Source organism: Penicillium alfredii (assembly GCF_028826965.1).
Source record: "Penicillium alfredii strain IBT 34128 chromosome Unknown utg000002l_segment0_segment0, whole genome shotgun sequence".
NCBI lineage: Eukaryota > Fungi > Ascomycota > Eurotiomycetes > Eurotiales > Aspergillaceae > Penicillium > Penicillium alfredii.
In genome coordinates, this window is record NW_026622699.1 from 595,068 (window position 1) to 608,762 (window position 13,695).

Sequence of the window (13,695 nt, forward strand, 5' to 3'; positions counted from 1 at the left end):
ATTTACATAGAGCCTGGGAAAGAGATTTTCTCCCATCGGAATAGAATCCATAAAACCACTCAAAATCAATGCCGGCATCCTGCCTTCTACTGATCAAATGATGTCCAGGCGACATACTTACCTACAAGAGATGCAAAGCCTCTTTCTAGTGGTACTGGCTGGACTGAGTGGAACAAAGTCTTAGGAGCCACACGTCCTACTACTTGCCAAGCAAGGGGTCTCAACTGGTCGGCTAGGTGGGCCTTCAATACGCGCGAAGAGAGTGTAGGCAAAAGGAGCTGCACCGTTTGGATCCACCCTGCAGGTGTTATGACCCACCCGCGATGGAGAACACGAGTTCGGAAAACAAAAAGATGAGAAAGTCGGGTGCTTGGGGGGAACATGGGACGGAACGGAAGTGCGACATCAAAGCCGATAGGGCCCATCGCGACCGGGGTGTCAATCCTTTTATTTGGAATTACAAGCTTCCCGTGAAGCAGCAGTTTCGACCTAGCGCAGATATCGGCACATGGAAATGAGCCCAGTGGTTCCTTCCATTTGGCGGCGGGCAATTCCTGGGTCTTACTCGCATCGGCTTTTAATATGCATTGGTGATCAACGCCCTTTGCCATTGTCCGATCAAATTCTGCCGGCTAGTTCCGCAGTTGATCTTCCATCATCGAAACGAGACGATGGGCGGGATGGCGGCAGGAACGAGGGACAGTGGAGACCTAGCTTAGCGCTGCTGACTGGATTCGCGGGCCACGGGCTGCTTGGACCAAAGCCAAGCTAATCTGGCCGCGCCATGGTTGGCTTTTTATTTGACCCACAAAGATCGCCTCACAGTGGATCATCCCAACACCAGCCATGGGATCCTGCCCTGACGCTGCCGTTGCCGCCGATGACGGTGGTCAACAAAACGCTCCACCAAACGGCGCGCATCAGGTCTGTGCGCCAGAACCATGACCACCAATTCGCGCCCAGAGGCCGTAGCTTTACCGTCTGTCTATCGCCCCGGGGGGTTTCCGGGCAGGGGTCATCTGCTTGAGCTTAAAGAGTACCGAAATCTAGTCTCTTAATACATCACACATCTCTCTAGATTCGGATGACACAACCTTCCTATGGCCATCCTGCCTCGTAATCTATTACATTTCTTTCGTAGCCTCACGGTACAGTCCCATTTGCCGTGACCCGGCGCGTTTTCTCTCAACCGCAGCGCGTAGCGGCGAGCTAGCTGATGTATCCACGAGAAGTTGTATTCCTATTGCGTTGAGCGCTTACTGCGTACCGCCTTCCTCTCCACAGCTGGCATGCCCTGGGACTTGCATAAGTCATTTATCATATCTTGCAAGTGGTCGACCTTCGCCTCCAGTGCGCGGATTTTGTGCGACATTGTGGTCATGCTCTGGTGGGTACTGTCGTTGAAAGAGCCTTGCTTTTTCAGCTGATCCTCGTTGTTTCTAGTGTTCTAGGTTAGTATGATGACTTGAGGGGGGAAACCAGTGCAGGGCGAGCCGGATGATACTCACTGGACTCGGTCGTCTAAGCTAGGAATTGTCAGTATGAACACCTTAACAGTAGATGAAAGCCCAGAAAGACATACTCTCTAATCAAAGTATATGCCACCGGATCTCCGGGGGTGTTCGACGTAGGATCTTGTGATGGGCCCAGCTCACGGTCGACCACGCTCTCCGTCTCCATCACCCATGGGTGCTTCTCCTCCTCCTGGTTGTCTTCGTCCATGTCCGCCACATCATTCTCGTCACATGAATCATCACCCGAGGCATGTGACCGATGGTCATCCTCCTGCGGAAGCTCGGGAGAGTTTGTCGAGCTCCTGTCTCCCGTCTTGCTAGGCGAGTGTGATACCATCAGCATGTGCTGCAGTTCGCCGAGGAGACTAACTGGCTCGCTGCTGGACTGGTCATCTCCTGAGTTGGCCATCCTGCTAGGGCGACTGGAAAGGTAGGGGTGAAGGAAAGTTGTGAAGCCGTTCTGCTCGAAGGGAGATTGGACTACATTTATATCCAAAGTGGAGACGAGGAACCGTACTCAAGTATAATATGGTAAAAGAAACAGCCTTGACTAGCGGTATCAGGGGTCTAGGTTCCTCACCTTTTGCGAATAAGGAAGCTTTCGTTTAGTTGGATACTGTACGGCCCGCTGGGGCCAAGACTGTCATAGCAGAACCCCAGTAAATGGGTACAAAGAGTTTCTATACTGTGGGTCTGTCTATTCGCCTCGCGATATTCCCCTACTGATCTCCTATATGGTCGGCCTTCAGAAGGCTCGAAGGCTCTCCATGAACCTCGGCAGTCTCAACTACCTGGGGGCCGTGAATGAAGCCATGTCTTGACGTGAGCACAAAGAGATGGCTGCAGTGTGTACGTTCGCAGCACGTTGAAACCTATGAATTTGTTTTCGACCTTTGTATTGCACGGCAACTTCACCATCTACTGGTTAAAAACCTTGAGATAATCTGATTACCATAACGACCGAGCTCAATACCAAGCTGAGACATGCCCTTGCTCCATGTTTCCTCGGCCGTCGGAGACTTGATGGTTACATTGCTATTTTCACCAGCTTAGGAGGACTACAGTTGCACAACTGGTGATAAGTCTTCCTGAGGGGTGGGGCTCAGTCTAATAACGTAGCAAGGTTCACCAGGCCCGGAACAGATAAAATGGGACGGGCCTAAAGTGGGCAAACAATACCCACCTTGCAAGATTTACCGAGGAATTGTCGATTCCACTGGTTTCACCCATAGATTGCAGGGGTATTCTTGGTGTCTAGAACGGATACCATCACCAGTAAAACTATAACAGTCACCCACCCACCGGTCGTGCCCTCGACAAACGTCTGTCCGTGGCTACATTTCCTACCTGTTTTTCCATTCCCCACCCCCACAATCCTTTCTCACGCAATGCCCAAAGCAGACTATATTCCTTGGACTCAATGGGAGGAAGAAAATCTTCCACGGTGGTTATCCCAGCATAGCATGCTGTCCTGGAAGGCCAAGTCCGAGGCATATTTCAGGCAATATAATCTTCCAAGGACGCCCGAAGGACTGCGGAGCAAGCTCAACCAACTGATTAAACCTCCGCGAGGCAACCTCGACGGGAGACTACCCGAATACCACCGCTTAGCTGCTCGTCGGGCACGCCATCGTCGGCATCGAGACTTGCAAGGCCTTCCTGCCCCCTCTTTGCCTGTCCGGCCGAGAGCTCCCCGCACAAGAACTCGAACCCTCTCGCAGCTAGTGCTAGGATCGAGACCGTCTGAGCAAGGGATGCGTGGCCGATGCGAGCAGTACTCGCCGTCTACTATCTTACAAGCCGACGATATGGCTGCAATGGCACTCAAAGATAGTCGGTTGTCTCTGCCACGTCGAGATTGCCCTAGTGAGATCTATAGTTCGAGCAGACTCGAGGATAAGCTGACAAAAAGTACTTGTCGCAGGATTCGAGCTTTCCAGTCCACTATTGCTACGACGAGAGCAACCTCGATTGATGGAACAACTATGGAGAGCAATCCACAGAGTCGCTGATCGCCTGAGAGACTCGGAGAGAAAGAAGGGACTTGAAGCACAACATGAGATGTAGGGATCCAGATTTGCTATAGCACACTTGCGGGCATTGAAACAGATCATATTTCTATGTACGATAATTGATCGGGACTTGGATATCTCACCCAGTACGACAATCAACCTCCAAAGTACATGCAATAATATATATATATATATATCCTAGAGAGCACATTTACGAGAACATGAAATAGAACTAGACTAATATACTCAAGAGCATATCTCTACTCATCTGATGCCTATTGGCGTGAATAATTGCTATTCCTCTCACCCCCGAGCTGTACGGAGGCTAAAATGTGCAATATAGAACAATGGTTCTCATCTCCCGCACAGTACAACAACACCGCGCAGAGGTTATCAACTTACGATTAGCCTAAGAGCACAAAATTCCTTACTCGGACTGATTTTTGTCCACTGCGAATGACGGCATCCTAGTTGCTAAAAAGTAAAGTGAAACGCGAGGCTGGAGAACTCCACAATAGTGCTAGCAGCGAGAGATCCTACTGAATGCGATCCATGATAGGCCCAGACTCAGAGGATAGGCTGGACATGCCGTATTCAGACCACTACAGACAAAGAATGCGCAAATTCTGTCCCTCGTAGCCTACGGGGCATAAAGATAGGGCGATAATCCCGGGGCTTCCGAGCGACAGCAGCTTTCCCTTGAATAGTCAAGTCCACGGGAAGCCATTCTCCATTACCCCAATCGAGTACAAGAGCTGCACATCTTTCTCCACCTGGTCCCCATGCCAACCAGGGGTACCTAGGAAGTAGGATGTCACCATAGACGAATAGCTAAGGCAGACAGGCGATGCAACTCACAGATCCGCTAACACATAACCCACCGCACAAGGTCGCCAGAATTTTGAAGGATTCCATCTGGGATGTGCACCGGGGTAACCCAAGCCCTGGCCTCAGTATTGGAATCTTTCCGGATCGACAGGGGACCCGCTGAATGTTACAGACAAGTGCGAGGGCCCCACAGTCGGGTGGATCCTACAGTCGAAGTTCGTGGTGCGGCGGGTCATCTCTGATCCAACGCTCCGGTCTACCCCGTCCCTGATAGGTCTACACTACGTTACGACCGAAGCGGACTTATCGACGAAGCCCGCGGAAGCGTTCCCGATTTCCGACCCGCTCAAATCTCAAATCTCAAATCTCAGGATGAGAAGATGACCAAGTAGATCTTCTTGGGAATTTCCCCATCTTGAAGCTCGGTTCAGTTTCCCCGTAGGACCACAATGGTGGTCTAGACAACAAGTTCGCAGTGGGACAGTCGAATTAGCACATCAGGATGGACTGTGCATATGCGAATCATGTTTAACAAGTGACACTGACAGGAACGTTCAAAAGATGACGGGGTGAGCGGAGCGGTGACGTGATGGTAGGTCCCCGTACAAGGTCGCCCAATATGATGGGAGACTAAGCGTACCAATTACGTAGACCTAAAGGTGGCGAATTAAACAGGGTGGTGAATTAAACAGGGTGGTGAATTAAACAGGGTGGTGAATTAAACAGGGTGGTGAATTAAACAGGGTGGTGAATTAAACAGGGTGGTGGATAACCAGGTGGGATAACCAGGGTGGTGCTACGATCAAAGTTAACGAGGGAAGGTTAGGCCGATGGCTTTGTAATTGCTTTGCGTTCACCACCCTGGTTATCCCACCCTGTTCATCCTATCGACCTGTTCATCCTATCGACCTGTTCATCCTATCGACCTGCTCATCCTATCGACCTGTTCATCCTATCGACCTGTTCATCCTATCGACCTGCTCATCCTATCGACCTGTTCATCCAACCACCCTGTTTAATCCACCACCCTGTTTAATTCACCACCCTGTTTAATTCTGTTGAATATCCCGGTTACTGAGATAACCATGGGGTTGGGATCACGTGCATACATGTATATTTATCTACCAGCCTCATATCTCACATCACGACACACAATCAACTCCCCTCAATGATATGAACATTGAAGCATCACTCAATAAACCAACAGGTTATGAGCCCGGCACCGCTCACCTCAAATTGGAGATTCTACTTTCTGCTCCTAAGTTTTTCCCCGTTAAGTGATAGCTTCATCTATTGACCAAACTGGAACCGCTCATTTAGCACATCAACAAAGAGGACATTTTCTCACGACCGAGAAAAATGGGGTTGTGCGAAATCGTCTCAAGTTTCGGATCAAATTCATCACACCGCTGCGAATACTCGTCAGACCAATGATGGTCTACAGATATGTTTCACAACAGACAACATTACCTCACACCGCTACGACTGCCAACACTGCTCCAGACATATCACATCGCCACAGCCAGAAGAAACGACATAATCCCTGTGGCATGCTAGGACTCTATCTCCCCCTAAAATCCTCAGTACTCTTGGGAAAGGACATTTTACTATTCTAACTCATGAAAAGAAAGCGTGGACCCTATAACCAATGGACTGACAAGGATCTCAATTTGGTATGCTATCTTCGATACGTCCGCCATTGGCCCTTTTCAAAAATCCAAAAGGCGAACTTTCCACTACTTTCCCAAGACTCAGTCAAAGGGGCCTATAGGCATTTGCCTACGGAAGAGCGCACACGCCGGGCGCTCGCCGCTGTACCTTCCATTGCCAAATCCCGGCATACCGTGGAACGCAGCTTTTCACGCCAAGATCAACCTGCACTCTCCAATCTGGAACTAGAACCGAGTCACTCCAATTCCACAAATATTGAAGCCGAACCTACACCGTCGATCTCGCATGATAATAACTCAAGACGGTACAATCTCCGGCCAAGCAGACCAAAAATCTTCGCAGAACGAAAGCCACGTTATATGGTGGATCGCAACCGTTTCCCTCATTTCTTTGAGTCCTATCGCGATTCTATCAAGCCGAACGAGCTACCGGACAGCGAATACATTCCTCCATCACATACACCTACTCCAAGCTCGTCGGAGCACTCTCCTTCTATCATCTCTAGTCCACCCAGCGAGATATCGAGCTTGGAACTGTTCGGTCTCGAGGCACGGTCTCCTGAACTATCAAATCATACGCCTTCTGCCCTCTCAATTTGCTCAAGTGATTCGTCAAGCACTGAATTCTTCAGTACCGAAGAGCCCTGAACACCATCACGATGGATTCGAACAAGTTTGAGCAACTAGGCTTGAGCTCATTCTATCACGCCATACCGACTCTCGATAATGCCAATGACTGGTCCCAGTGGAACCAGAAAGTCAAGGAGTTTCTTCGAATATCTCCCGTGGCTAAGGATGACGCGACTCCCCCTTTGGAGGAGGAGGAAGCGCAGCAATGGTCTCACCGTCAGACATTTTACTCGGCAATGATCGCGGCCAAGCTGACCCACAATGCGGCTCAGCGGATAAACGCCTTCGACATCACCCGGGTCCAATCACTGATCAAAGCGGTAAAGGAGCACTTCAAGCCCGAAGGTTCAGGCACATATGTGAATCTTCAGAGACGGTACATGTCACTCACCCGAGCAAAATGTGGGAGTGCACAAGCCCTCGGGGCTGAGATCAGAAAAAATCACGCCGAGAAGCTTTTACTCGACCCCGCGTGTGTCACCTCTGAGATTGAACGAACCTTCTTTTTCCTCCATGCCTTAGGCCCGGAATATGAGAGCTTTCGCGACCATATCTTCAGACAAATGGACATAGTCAATGACAGAGATGAGAGCGGAAATGTCACCAAAGCAGCTCCTACATTTGACTACATCGAAAACAAGGCCATTGAGGAGGAGTATAGGAAGGGTCAGCTGAGCAACCAGCCCACAGATACGAATGCGCTTCCTGCCTTCATACTTAGCCATAAGCCTGGAGACAGGAAAGTCATACCGTCTCCAGATGGGAAAACGTGCCGAATCGAGATGAACAATGTTCCTTTCTGTGCTTTCTGCCGGAAACCCTATCACAGAGAGTCACACTGCTTCAAAAAGAATCCTAGCCTGAAGGATCAAGAAAAGGAGAAAACGACCCGCCGACCAAGACCCAAAGAGGCGTACGCGGGTGTTCGCAATCCATCAAAGCGGCGAGCTAGTACGGATCATGAAGACGATGATTCAGAAGGACCGAGAGACCCCAAAAGACCGACGTTTGTGGCGACACAGGCCTCGAAACAAGATATCAATGCAGCCTTTAGCGCCGAAGTTGAAGGAAATGTTGCCACATTTGACTTCTTTCCCAGCTTGATGGCGACAAAATCTCTCTCAATCCGTGACGCCTGGATCGTGGACAGTGGATGTGCTCAGCACGTCTGCAATAATGCCTCGAGATTCGTCAATATGGACGAATATAATGGTCCACCGCTGAGAAGCGTCGATACCTCGACGACTCCTTCCGGCGTAGGAGTGGCAAATATCTTGTGCAATGTACGAGGAAGAAAGAAATGGCTTGTCCTAGATGACGTCTTGTTTGTCCCGACTGCGCATGCGAATCTTGTATCTGTGTTGCAGCTTCTCAATCGGGGGGCAGACATTAATTTCTCGAGCAACGGCGCCATTATTCGGAACAAATCCGATGGGAAAAATCTGTTCACTGCGAGCCAATATCATGGAGTCTACGCACTCGACCTATGGGCAAAACTTTCTTTTCCAGCCTACCATGTCAGCTCCCAGTCGGCACTCTGGCACAATAGGCTTGCTCACATGAGCGGTGCGAATGTACAACGACTCAAAAAGCAAGCCCACGGCATTCGGGATGATGCGCCACGCCAACCCTGCAACCCATGCCTCCAGGGAAGAATGATTGAAACCCCCCATCGTCGCTCAGAAGCGGGCAAAAGAGCCAATTTTGCCATGGAACTCCTCCATATTGATGTTGCAGGACCTTTTGAGGAGGGCCTTGATGGCAGTCGCTATTGGCTTACCATTGTTGATGACTTTACTGGATGGGTTGAGATCGTCCCCATACTACGACGGCAGGAATACGTCGTTGAGTCCTTGCGGTACTTCCTCGATCACAATGAACGCCCTGAGCGCAAATGCAGGCGAATTCGTCTGGATCGGATCCCGGAGCAAGTGGGAGAAGAAATGAAATTTACCCTCTTCTCAAGGGCAATCCGAGCCGAAGTTACGGGCGTCGACCAGCACCAACAGAATGGAGTGGCGGAAAGAGCCCACAAGACAATCTACGATCGAGTCGGGCCAACGCTCGCACATGCGAAACTACCGCCCAAATTCTGGCCGGAGATTGCGCGAACTGCGGCCTTCCTCTCGAATCGATCACCATCATCCAAACGCAATATGACTCCGTACCAAGCTTGGTATGGTGATAAGCCTGACCTGTCACGGCTGAGAGTCATAGGATCCAAGGGAGAGTATCTAATTCCACCCAAACAAAGAAAGAAGCTGACGGGACCAAGAACGAGGCCATGTCTACTGCTGGGATACGAAGGTAATACAAACTACCGCATCCTGCTAGAAGACGGCAGAATCATTGGTACTCCAAATGCAGAATTTTACGAAGTCCTCAACACTCCTTCCACGCAGACCAGAGAAGACGTGAGAGCCAAACAGCAGAGCTTTCCTGTGGCAACGGCTGCTGCCGCAGGGGGAGTGAGACGGTGGGACTAATAAACCAACCGTCGGCCAGTATGCGACATGCATCCGTGCCAGCCTCGGGACGTCAAGTATCCCTGGCGCCACAAGGGCAAATGCAGCCTAGATCAAGGGACGACATAGTGCAAGTGCATCCGCCTCAGTCGAGTGATAATAACTCGCAGCCCGCCGTTGCTGGCCAAGGAGCCATAACCTTTTCGCCTCCACGGAGTGATGATACCTTCGGACCCTTATCACCTGCTTCACAGGATTCCGTCCTGAGGATTGACTCACCACCCGGTAGCGGCCAGCAACAAGGCGATGCACAGCAAGGGCGAATCCCAGATTGGCTAGATTATTCCGAGCTTCGAGAGGGTGGCGCAGAACACATAGTGCCAAAAGACTCACTGGAACGCCACCCCGAACTCAAGCTCCGTGACACACAAACGTTTCAAGACACATCTGGTTATGACCAAGAAGAACTCGCATTGATGAATATCTCCGACAAGAATATCATTCCGACCTTCTTGACTGTAGCGGCGGAAGAGACAGAACCCTTCGAACCGAAGTCCCTTCGACAGGCCAAGAATGATACACGCTGGCTCGAATGGAAAAAGGGGATGATCGAAGAGATACAGTCACTCAAACAAAACAAAACTTGGGAAATGGTTGACCCTCCCAAGGATCGCCGAGTCCTGAGCGGGAAGTGGGTTTTCAAACTCAAAAGAGGATCACACGGAGAAATCGTCCGCTACAAGTGCAGATGGGTAGTCAGAGGTTTCACCCAGGAAGAAGGTGTCGACTATGATGAAACATTTGCTTCTGTGGTCAAACCAATGAGCTACAAAGCCCTGTTTGCAATTGCAGCTGCCCTGGATCTCGAAATCGAACAAATGGATGTCAAAACAGCGTTCTTATACGGCGAGGTAGACCACGAGATCTATGTCGAACAGCCTCACCACACTACAGACGGCACATCAAGGGTCTGCAAGCTTCGAAAGGCGCTCTATGGCCTGAAACAAGCACCTCGGATCTGGTATCAGACTCTCACCAACTTCCTTCGGGATCTTGGCTTTGAGCCCATCAACGCTGATCTCAGTATCTTTGTCCGGAGCAGTGTGTACATTGCCGTCTACGTTGATGACCTCTTGATCATCGGACCAAGCATTGCAGAGATCAAGAAGATCAAGAGGAGCCTCAGAAATCGTTTCCATATGACAGATCTTGGCCCATGCAGCTACTATCTTGGCATGGCCATCCGGCGAGATCGGCAGAACAGAATCCTCTATCTCAGCCAAGAGGCTTATGTGCACAAGATCCTCCAGCAATTCGGAATGTCCGACTGTGCACCTGTCAGCACGCCTATAGACACATCACCTTTACCAGAAAGCGGACCCGAATACGCCTGCCCGCCGAGTGTCAAGAATGAGTACCAGCGTGTGATCGGATCGCTGATGTACATCATGCTTGGAACTAGAGGTGATATTGCATATGCAGTCTCGGCAGCAAGCAGACACTTAGCAAATCCTGGTCCACAACATGTGAAGCTCGCCCGTCGAATCCTTCGATACCTCAGAGGCACCAAGTCTCTCAGTCTCGCATATAGAGGCCAGCTCCAGATGCTCCGTGGCTTCACGGATGCAGATTGGGCTGGATGTTGCCAGACAAGACGGTCGACGGCTGGATATCTTTTCAATATTGGAAGTGGAGCAATCAGCTGGCAATCAAAACGTCAAAGTATTGTTGCCCTATCGACCTGCGAAGCGGAATTTATGGGCCAGACGCAAGCAACAAAGGAAGCTGTCTGGCTGAGAAGACTCCTTCACGAGCTGAATGTGGACCAGGGACAACGCGCAACAATCATTTGCGGTGACAATCAAGGAGCCATTGCGTTGGCCTCAAACCCTCAATATCATTCACGGACAAAGCATATGGACATCCAACGAAAGTGGCAAGGAGAAGTCCAAGACGCCGGAACAGTGGAACTGAAGTATGTCCCGACTACGGAGCAAATTGCAGATGGCTTCACGAAGCCCCTTGCACGAGACAGATTTGAGTGGTTTCGAAAGGGTCTCGGCATTGAGTGATAAAGTCTCGTCAGACACGAATCTTCAAAACAAAGAAAAAGAAAGCCCAGGCATGCAGGCACCCTTTCCTTCCTTTTTACCATTGTTTTTGGGAGGTTTTAATGGGGCTTGGCAACCCGGAATGAAAGATCGCTGATCTCCTTCTGACGAAGGAGATTAGCGAGTGGGAGTGTTGAATATCCCGGTTACTGAGATAACCATGGGGTTGGGATCACGTGCATACATGTATATTTATCTACCAGCCTCATATCTCACATCACGACACACAATCAACTCCCCTCAATGATATGAACATTGAAGCATCACTCAATAAACCAACAAATTCACCACCCTGTTTAATTCACCACCCTGTTTAATTCACCACCCTGTTTAATTCACCACCCTGTTTAATTCACCACCCTGTTTAATTCACCACCCTGTTTAATTCACCACCTGGTTATCCCACCCTGTTTATCCTATCGACCTGGTTATCCCACCCTGTTTATCCCACCACCCTGTTTATCCACCACTCTGAAAATAATATACTGACAGAAATCGCCGGCGGCGATACACACTTGTGACGTACTTTGGCTAAACTACCCGGCTCGTAGTGGTTCGCATCGGTGCCGGCTTATACCAACATTTTTGGATGTATGCTATCGGCTTGTAGTTTAAACGGAATTCTGGTTGATCATTTTTCAACGTGGGTTGGCTGAGAGCGGACTGGTTAACTCCATTCTCTCAGTTCTTAAAGCCAATACACACACACACAATTCATTAACGCCCGGCGGCTAAGCCGAAAGGGCAACTATCACTGATCTATCAATACAGGTCCTAATGTCCATATGCCGTATCTCCTTCGAGCCCATACATAGAACCTTTCAGTATATGTCCTCTCAGCTGTCAATGTCGTAGGAATCCTTGTGGGTTAGTAATTTTGTTAGAAGACTGGCTTGAAGGCGTTACAGTAGAATTCGAAAACAGATTACCCTCGGACACACAGGCTTTCTTTCCCAGCGCCCCACTCAGATTGCGCTAAACTGGATTCGACCAGAGAAAGTTTCCACCATCTTGTAGATCACCAAGGTTACCGTAAATACTGTTTCGAGTTCATATACTTCTCAATGAATTTTATGAGAAAAAATTAATCAAATGGAAACAGGACAAAGTCATCTTCCTCGGAGACAGATTTGACACGCTGCTCCTTAATTGCGGCATCTTGTACGTTGGACTTCGTCGGTTGCAAAAGACGTTTTTCGGTGGTGGAAAGATTTCTATTCGGATCCCCGACAGCCTCATTATGGAAGATACCGGCATTAATCTCAGGAGTACCAGCCCGAGAGGTTCTTTCTTGATGCGGATGTGATTCCCGAGGCTGGATAGCGTCGTTTTCAGTGGCTGGATGAGCATAATCGCAAGAGGAAAGGATGGCCCGACCCTTTCAACGGTCAGCGCACAAACACCAAATCAAATACCCCTATGGATGATTACCTCAGAGCCAACTGATTCTCCGTGCGGGATTTTTCCATACTTTCTAAAGTGGTGTTTTTCACTTTCAGACAATGGCTGATAGATGTTGTTAGTGGCTTCGCCTCAAGTCAGAGAGGGGGCCCGGGAGAATTCCTACTTCGGGGCGCGACCCTCTGCGTCCTGCTTCTGCCTGCATTCTGAAATGTTGACTGATTTCTAAGGAAAACTTGTCAAGCACGCGCTAAATGTACTTCATCCATAAAGTATTTAGCTCATAAGCAATATGTATGACGTTTACTGGCACGTGACCGAATGTCGTCAGAGACTCAAAATTCCGTAGTCAATTACGCCATAGTAGCTATCCGTAACGAAACGTATTTAATATTATTAGCTTGCATTACGGGTTAGACTTGCTATGAGCTAGTGAACCCTAGCTCAGGGTTTGGGACGAAATCGAAGAGTACATGTACAGTGACAGTCGATAAGTTTTAACACCCCCTTGGCCCCACTTACCCTGACCGCCCCTACCGCCTACCAAAATCGCGTTGACAGAAACACGCTAGTATTAGTAGACGCGTTGAATAATAGATTTTTACTCTCTCTACTACTTCACGCCCCTATTTTACCTACTATTTCACCTCATTTTTAGCCAATCTGACGATGGCTCGCTCTAAGGAGCTTACACCAGCTCTCCGAGAGCGTATCTACGAGTTACACGCTATTGGCTGGGGATATAAGCGTATTCACCAGCGCTACCCATGGATCTCACTGTCTACTATCCGATATACGATAAAAAAAGAATCAGAACGACGCGAGGGTGTCTCAAAACCCCGATCTGGCCGGCCCGAAAAGCTCTCCGACGAGCAAAAAGATCGTATTCTCGAAGCAATTCATGGTAATCCACGGATTACCCATCAAGACCTACTTGCTAAGGCTGATCACCGTATCAAACTTCCTGCTATAAAGGCATTTCTTAAAGCAGAAGGTCTCCGGAAGTGGCGAGCGAGTTGGCGACCTTATTTGACCGATCAAGCTGCTGCAAAACGTCTTCGTTG

General features: G+C 49.5%; 2 protein-coding genes across 2 annotated transcripts; one reads left to right on the forward strand and one right to left on the reverse strand.

Annotated features, from left to right (window-relative positions):
* Positions 1-1,124: 1,124 nt before the first annotated feature.
* NUU61_001411 (uncharacterized protein) lies at positions 1,125-1,923 on the reverse strand (the record flags this gene model as incomplete). Its single annotated transcript, XM_056651993.1, has 4 exons — positions 1,125-1,213; positions 1,261-1,439; positions 1,509-1,526; positions 1,583-1,923. 4 exons carry the CDS (start codon positions 1,921-1,923, stop codon positions 1,125-1,127), a joined length of 627 nt encoding a protein of 208 aa, XP_056515260.1.
* Positions 1,924-6,683: 4,760 nt separating this feature from the next.
* NUU61_001412 (GAG-pre-integrase domain-containing protein) lies at positions 6,684-9,140 on the forward strand (the record flags this gene model as incomplete). Its single annotated transcript, XM_056651994.1, has 1 exon — positions 6,684-9,140. One exon carries the CDS (start codon positions 6,684-6,686, stop codon positions 9,138-9,140), a length of 2,457 nt encoding a protein of 818 aa, XP_056515261.1.
* Positions 9,141-13,695: the final 4,555 nt, after the last annotated feature.